The sequence below is a fragment of the Trachurus japonicus genome, chromosome 13 (assembly GCF_045865225.1).
Source record: "Trachurus japonicus isolate A0001 chromosome 13, Traja_1.0".
In the NCBI taxonomy this organism is placed as follows: domain Eukaryota; kingdom Metazoa; phylum Chordata; class Actinopteri; order Carangiformes; family Carangidae; genus Trachurus; species Trachurus japonicus.
Genome location: NC_140919.1, coordinates 15,163,233 through 15,171,273, shown reverse-complemented (window position 1 = coordinate 15,171,273; position 8,041 = coordinate 15,163,233). Strand labels below are relative to the sequence as shown.

At 41.7% G+C, this 8,041-nt stretch overlaps 1 protein-coding gene across 2 annotated transcripts; it reads right to left on the bottom strand.

Moving 5' to 3' along the window:
* Positions 1–391: 391 nt before the first annotated feature.
* On the bottom strand, positions 392–7,275 carry mrps22 (mitochondrial ribosomal protein S22). 2 transcript variants are annotated; one of them, XM_085794949.1, is made up of 8 exons: positions 7,139–7,275; positions 6,377–6,534; positions 5,783–5,947; positions 5,500–5,643; positions 2,502–2,585; positions 2,206–2,351; positions 2,001–2,109; positions 392–776 (listed from the first exon to the last, which is right to left on the bottom strand). In XM_085794949.1, exons 1-8 carry the CDS (start codon positions 7,263–7,265, stop codon positions 684–686), a joined length of 1,026 nt encoding a protein of 341 aa, XP_085651075.1. In that variant the 5' UTR covers positions 7,266–7,275; the 3' UTR covers positions 392–683. The 2 variants fall into 2 exon arrangements, with proteins under 2 accessions (XP_085651075.1, XP_085651076.1); XM_085794950.1 differs by having other exon boundaries at positions 6,377–6,525.
* Between the last annotated feature and the right edge of the window lie 766 nt (positions 7,276–8,041).

The following is an 8,041-nucleotide window of genomic DNA, read 5'->3' as shown; positions in this document are numbered from 1 at the left end:
TATACTTTATATAACACCACTGTTGATCAGGGTGTTCACAAGCCACTGAAGGATACCCCATAAATGGACCTTTGTTAATTAGAGCAGTGTGTGTCTCCCAAATGTCATGTATTTTTAAATAACTAGAAAATATGCAAAAGGTTTTTACAAGTAAAAGCTAGGTACGATTCCCTGTTTAGTTCTACTCGGTTACCTCTTCTAATCATCCTGGTGCATGTTTTTTCTCTCTAAGCCAGGGGCCAACACTCGAGCTGCTGCTTTCATAGTTCACCAGTATCCTACTCTTGGACTGTGTATCTGGACTTGAAAAGATGAATTAAAACACATGTCGTCTGTTTTATCCAGAAGTCTTGATGCTTGTTTGTTTCACTCCAACAGCACATCACACAAGTACAAATACAGCAGTGCTTTATTTTGTTATGTACATCATTTCAATTGACTCGGAGCTGCAAACACATACATATCATCTCTCTACATGAACAAATGACAAACTTGGTGCATCGTACAAGATGTTTCAAAAGCAGCTCTTCGACTTGATGGCTTTGACAGCGTAGTCTTCCTCCGACTGCTAAATGTTGTCACGGCTTAAATATGGTGGGCGGTGATTTTCAGTCTGTGGTTACTGGTCCCTCCTGGTGGATTTGGGATGCGTTGGTGTATTTCAACATGTGTGTGAGAGCGTGTCAGGCAGCAGAGCCTTCAGCAGCCGTCTGTTCACATGCCTGCAGGGCCAGCTCGATGTAGCCCGACCTCTGGGACTCCTTCTGGGCGTAGATCTGCAGGAAAGAGAAGTCAAGAGGTCAGAAAAATGGAGGAGGAGGAGAGGTTAAAAAAGGTCACTCCAATTAGTCTGTGCGTGAAAATGTTCTAAGACCACAATCACAGAATTAATTATTTTAGTGGCGAAACCTGGAAAACCAAACTTCAGGAACGGCACCGTGACTAAAACGGGAGGTCTCGACCGCGGCAGACGTTCACACACCCGTGTCTCCTGCTGCCAGCCTCTCGCATTAAATGGCTGTCATACTCAATGTCCCTCCTCGCTGCTTCAAGGCCACGGGGCCGTGAGTCTTAATGAGACCTGATGTGTCCTGAGTCTGGCCCCCCAGTTCTCACGCTTGGAGTAAAAACCCCGAGCCTCTCACGCAGGAAACCTTAGAGGACTCGGCCTCGACTCGACCTCAGCGCCGACTCCTGATGCGCCCTTACGCCTTGAGGACACAACTGCTCTGACCTGGACCATCGCAGGATCAGGTGGCAGTGTTTTTTTTTTCCTTAAAGGTACATTGTGTAAATTCTCCTGTTATCTAATCCCAAAAATCGATTATTTCATTCAAAAGTATGTTTTTCATTCATCAATAATTACCCCCATCAACAAACTAAAGTGTTCCGGTAAGCTATGAATTTGCCGTTCATATCATTCATATCTACATGGAGCGGGTAAGCTCGGTGGTGGCTGACATGTCGTATCGGCATGTTTTTAAGTTCAGTGGCAGCTGACCGTAGGAAACCACGGAAACTCACCGGAGACACCGGAGCTGTCGGCTCAGGTCGAGGTGGCGTCTGTGAAAAGTCACTGAGGTGCAGTGAGGACTGTGAGGACTGCATGTGAATGCTGCATTTAGGTGCAGTCGGAAAAACGGCCGTCGGTAGGTGTCATTTTAGTCACAGAAGTCCAGAGAAAGACGGTAAAACGTGGGTCAGGTAAACAATATGACATCGCCATGACAATATATTGTCAAGTGTATTGTTTTGCCTCACGCTGACGGACCACTTGTTTACATAGAGGCTTGTTTAAGCCGTTACCTGCAGTGGCTGTTGTCCATCTGCCATCTAACCGATTTCACGTGAATGCAGCATGAAAAATACGACTGAGTTGCTTGCGATCTACAACCGCACCGCTAGATGGGAGTAATTCTTACACAGTGTACCTTCAACGCACGACTAAAGTGGATATAAAAAGAGGGAGCTGCAGATATTTGAGTTGTTCAGCTTCTCACCTTCAGCAGGTCGGTGCCAGTGGCCTGTTGGCTGGCAGCTTCCTGAGCTGACTCACTGCGGGGGTGGACCATGTGGAAGAGAGACACCAGGCTCACGGCATCCTGGAAACTGAACACACGCACACACAGCAGAGGTTTAATTGGGAGCAGGTACATCAACAGTGCTGGAATTTGACTAAATACTAAAAAACTGTCTTGAACTCACAGCTCTTTCTTCAGCATGTCCACTACGAGGCCGTCCACCCTGCGAGCGTTGACCAGGTACCAGGCCAGTCCTCCAAAGTGTCTGGTGGAGCGCAGCAGCTCGTACTTGCCGTGCTTGTCCAGGTCCTCGTAGGTGGCTGCATGCACCTGGAAAACGAGGCACAGACCAGACGTCACGGTGATTTTCTTCATGCATTCAGCGCTAATTTCATGCTTTAACAGGCTCTAATGATTCTGCACGTTTCAGCGCAGTCGGCGATCGGGTCGAAATAACAAGAGGTTCGCTGTCGTCTTTACCCTGATGTAATCTGAAGAGTCGGGTTCAAATTGGACCAGACACAGGTCCAACACATCCTCGTGCCGATCCTGGGAAAACACCATCTGATAGGAGAGAAGGAGAGGGATCGTATGGATTCAGCCAAAAGACACACACAGAGGTGCTTTCACTTAATCTGCCTGATTAAGCCTGTTCTCAATGTGTCTGGGTGTTCAGAGCTCACAACATCACACATTTACTCCCCTGCCTGTCAGGGACAATGAATTATACCTACATCATTAGATTTAAGCTCTGCATTCAGTTCTTACATTTATCATTAAATTGTATTACATGCAGCAATATTCTGCTCATGTCTTTCTGCTTGAAAATGTTCCCTCCAGGTGTCTGTCAGAAATTTGTATTAACTCTAATATAATAATAGACAAGACTAGAAAAGAATAAAAATAGAAGTGGGACTGGATAAGCATGTGCTTCATCCCACTCCTCTTTTTATTTATTGTATTGTTATTTTGTGTTATGTTTTATTATATGTTCTATACAAATATTCATTCATTTATTCATTCATAATAATAATAATAATAATAATTAACTTTTCCCTTTTCATACAAGATAGGAAGCTCAGTGCTTTACAATTACAAACATACGGACAGATAGAAATGCATTTGATGAAATAAGTGAACGAAAATTAAAACAAAAACCAACAAGAATAGTAAAAAATTAGGGAATTAAAAATCAAGGTATCCCATAAGCACTGGACCACAGCATAGTCCACTATACTGCCCTACAAAGGAAAAAAGCAGTAACTTAATTTTTATAATCATTTCTCTGCCATTAAAGTCATCAGGACAGGTACAGTATTTTTAGGAAAATTAGCCTACAGTAACTGCCAAATACGGGTCAAAGGTCAAATCAGAGATCAGGATTGATATGTAGGAAGAATAACCTAATAAAGAGCTAAAAAAAAATTACCCGTAACTCAGTTGGCTGGATAACTAGAAAACTTTACAGTCATTTTTCTCAGTTATTCACTTTGGGAAGTTACTGCCTTCTTCCTTTGTAGGGCAAATGGCAATGGAAACCACATTGCACCAGTTATACATCACTTTAACCAATATATAGTGTTGTTCTGCAATATACACATTCACATACATTCACTAGTAGTAAGTGTGAAGATGTTTTCAATACATCTGTGCTAGAATAAAACCACAGTGGTGATGATGCTGATCACCTCCACTCTGTTGTGTTGTTTTCCTCTGAATTTCACCTCTGTTCATTCATCACTGTGAGTGAATCTGTTGGTTTCTTCCATTTAAAATGCAACTTATAACAAAACACTGAGATAACTAACTAAAGCAGGTTTCCCCCCTACTGCTGTGATGTGAATATTAGGAGCAGATCTGTGGATATAAACAGCTGGTGGTCATAACACTCCAGTGCAGTGACGTCAGTTGTGTTCCCTGTCGACTTCGCCTGACTGGACGGTCAACACCACCAGCTGGTGACTGCAGGCGCGGAGAATAAAAAAGACCACCGTCAAGTCGAACACTTTCTACTCCTCGTAGCGTGAGTGAGCTCATGCAAACATCCCACAGTGCGTACAGCTGTTCTGTGGCTTTTTTGATTTGAAAAATATGAGTGTTTTCCTCAATATGTCAGACAGTTGTGAAAAACATGTCAGTAACAAAGGAAAAAGAAGCCACCAGGCTGCCAGGAGGGTGAAAATAAAAGCTTGGGGATAAAAATATGAACATTACATCTTTTCGCATAACAAAAGTCTTGAACTGAATTGTTCTACAGCTTCCTTGTTGGATATTGAATCTATAATGTGGGTTCTCATCTATTAAACATGGGCTGCCAGAGGGAGGAGATGAAATAAACTGCATCTCCTTTGGGAAAGAAAAACACAGGAGATAATATAGTTCTTAAAGTGAAGCCTTAAGCCAATCAGAACAAAGCTGTGCGGTCCTGACATCATGTGACATGGCGACATTTTGCAGCACCAGAGAAAAGTCGGATAAGATTTCTAACCAGCGTTTCTGTTTCAACTCCAGGATCCATCATGTCTGAGCTCCACACATATCTGACCTTATTAAAACAACAGCAGAAGAAGAGGAAACTACCCCAACTATAATAAACAATATAAAAAAACATGGTCGAAACATGACATTTGCATTTGTTTCATAAGGAACATTAACAGTAATTGTCCCGTTTACATGAGAGCTTAAGTTTTCTGATTCTTTTCCGTCTCTCCTGTAGAAGCTTGAACTTCCACTTCTACATTTCCACCTGAGCTGCATGTAAAAACTACCAAAGAATGGATCCTTCATGGTCCATCCTATCCCCAGATTCACTGTGTGCAAGTTATGAAAGCAAAAAAAAACACAGACAGAGAGACACTTTTAAATTTAAGTGTTGTGTTTGAGCTTAGTTCAACAGCAACTATTAAATCACAGAAGAAAGGACACAGCTCCTGCCTTGTGCCAGAGCTAGTTCAGAAACCCTGGATCTCATATTTCAATGAACCAGCATGAACCAATGTCCTGTAATTGGCTGAAATGTAAATTAATTACACCCCACTCTTCCGTCCATGACACATCAAACAGTCTGATGTGACCTGCAGACATGATGCAGATTTGCAGATGGTGGTGTGTTAACAAAAACGCTAATGCACCGCAAAGAGGAAGTGTAGGCGAGGCTTCTGTACAAAATTAGGCATTTTTCTGATCTGATATCAACTCTTTAACGCTCAGATTTCAAGTAAGGCACTGAGTGAGATCGACTCTCGTCATCAGGATATCCTCTGCCTCGAGTCCAGCATCAAAAAGATGCATGAAATAATTTCTTTCACCACTGGCTTCCACAGAGCAGAAGCTTTGTTATCATTAGTGCCCTGTGCTTCCTCTGCTTCACTAATATCTGCTGTGGAAAAGGCCTGCAGCAGGTGTTTGAGGTGAAACATGAGAGCGGTAACTGTTTCAGTGATTTAGGAGGCAGGAGGTGATAAGAGTCATTTCCCACCTTGAGGTTCTCCTCCTTGAAGATGAGTGGAGCTGTCAGCTTGCGTCCGTCCTTTGGAAAGTAAACCTGGACGAGCCGGTCCCTCTCCTCCCAGGTCGCCTTCCTGAGAGTCCCATCAGGCTCCCGCACCACAATGAACCTCTCCTGGACACAAAAATAACACCAAAGAGAATATATTTTTATAAAAGAAAGGGACAGAACAGGCAATGTAAATCAACAAATCCTCAGCCTCAAATCATGCACACACACATTGACATAAAACAAAGGCAACATGTGCGTGTACCCTGTGTGGGATGTTGTAGGTGATGTCTGTGAAGACGTATTTGGCTGTGTCCATGCCGTCTAGGATCTTATCCTCAGACAGCACGTCGTTGATGGGCTTCCTCTCCGGCAGGACGGGAGGCATCTGCAGCAGCTTCTTCGCCTGGTCTCGGGCCAACTCCACCGCCTGGAAACACACACACATACACACACACACAATTGACTGTGTGACACTAGCCTCGCGTCAGTGTCCGTTACCTCGAATTTCGTCTGCATTCTGGTTCCTGTCTGTAGCGGATACCGAAATCACCAAATTCACCAAAATAAAAGTGTTCACCAACGTAAAACTTATAAAATAAACATTAACTTGCAATACAATAAAAGCAAAATGTTAACTTAATGGCTCGGGACTTTCTTGTAAATTATATTCCTTAAATTAAAGAGTTTTACTGCATTTTATTAGCTTGGTGCTTTTATTTTGACGGAAAGGCCTGTCTCTCTCGCCCTGGATCCGTTTCCTACCAAAACAGCGAGTCAACGGCCCCAGACTAGTGTGACACCACTTTCACTGTGACATGTGTCCGATTTGATTGAGATGCTTTCTTTAAAAGGTCACCTGCTCCAGTTGTTCCTCAGTCATGAGCTTGTACGTCGGCGGCTTCAGCTCCTGTTTGACGGGTCTGAAAACCTTCTGCAGGTCCAGGCCTGTGATCCTGGAGAGGATGTCCTGCACCGCTGCATCTGTGAACTGGGGCTTTGCATGGTCTGAGCAGGCTGTGGACACAATTATATCAGTTTATAGTTGGTACAAACTACAGATCCATACATGGTTTCATTCACTGATAACATAGTTGACTATTGGCTGATATTATTTACTGTTAAAACAAGATTTTCTGGTCAAGACTGGACTGAAAGCAGTTACATTTATAAGGAATCTGCACTGTTCAGATCACACACTCATCACAAATATCGCGATATCTGACAGAAGCTGCCTTATTTATTGATGAAACACAGTAATGCAATTTATACAGCCCAGCTCTTTAAAACGGCAGGTGTACAATGTAAAAACAAAACGTCTCACAAGTTATAGCATCTTAAACCAATATTTAGTGGATTTATGACACAGCTGCAGACACATGATGGACACAACAGCGACGAAAACTTAATAGAAAACCCATTAAGATGTATAAAATGTATAAAACCCAAACGACAACATCTATATCAGCACTAATATCTCATCCTTAGACTAAAATACTCAGTAATGAGGGTTTGACATCCGCAGGGTGAGTATGGAGGCTAACGACACACGCCGCAAGGTCAGTGATACATTCAGGACAATAACTCCAATAAATCGATATTAAAAGGATCAAAAACAAACCGTGGTCCTGTGTTCCGGTGCAGAGCGGCCTCACGCTGCACCTCAACAACACCTGTTTGCTTTTCTGGACGTTTTTCACCCGCGAGTAGCTCCGGAGCAAACACCGTGCTGTACCGAGCGCCGCCATGTTTGTTATTACCTCATCAGCGCAACCTGACCTTCCTGTCTCCCAAGCGCTCATGGGAAATGTAGTGTAGTTTTTGTTAAAACGGCCTCAACGGATAAAGTGTAGCTTTTAAAGTAGCACATTTGGACATTTTATCAACAATGAATAAGAAAAAACACTTTTATTTATTTATTTATTTATTTATTTATTTATTTATTTATTTATTTATTTATTTATTTTTACAGGCTTTTGCTTTGTGATTATTATCTCTGGTAAACATCAGACAAACAAACATTTTCTTACTTATATATTTAGAAGGAAAAAATAACTAAAAAAGAACAGATATGAACTGTGAAGTAAAAATAATAATAATATTAAAATGAAAATAAATTCACATGAGCTTTAAAAAGTCGAATTATTTATTGTCATTGTGTTGAATGTGATTATGTTTTGGACCAGTTTCCTATACACAACCTGGACTGATGAAATTCATTAATTGAGATAATAATATAGCAATATTGATTTTAAAATGTGTTAGCCTATTTTTTACAAAAAAAAGAAAAAGGCATCACTGTTTCTTGTTTGAAATTTAGTTCTAGTTATGTTTTTATTTATTATTATATTGTCCATGATTAACTTTATTGTATTTTTTTACAACTATACAGCACTTTGTTCGACTGAGGTTCATTTTAAATGTGTTTTTTAACAAACTGTGACTTGACTTGACTTGAAATCCTACTTTGATCACCAGGTGGCAGTGTGCTACCATTTATACTGCATACATGCTGTTGCACTAT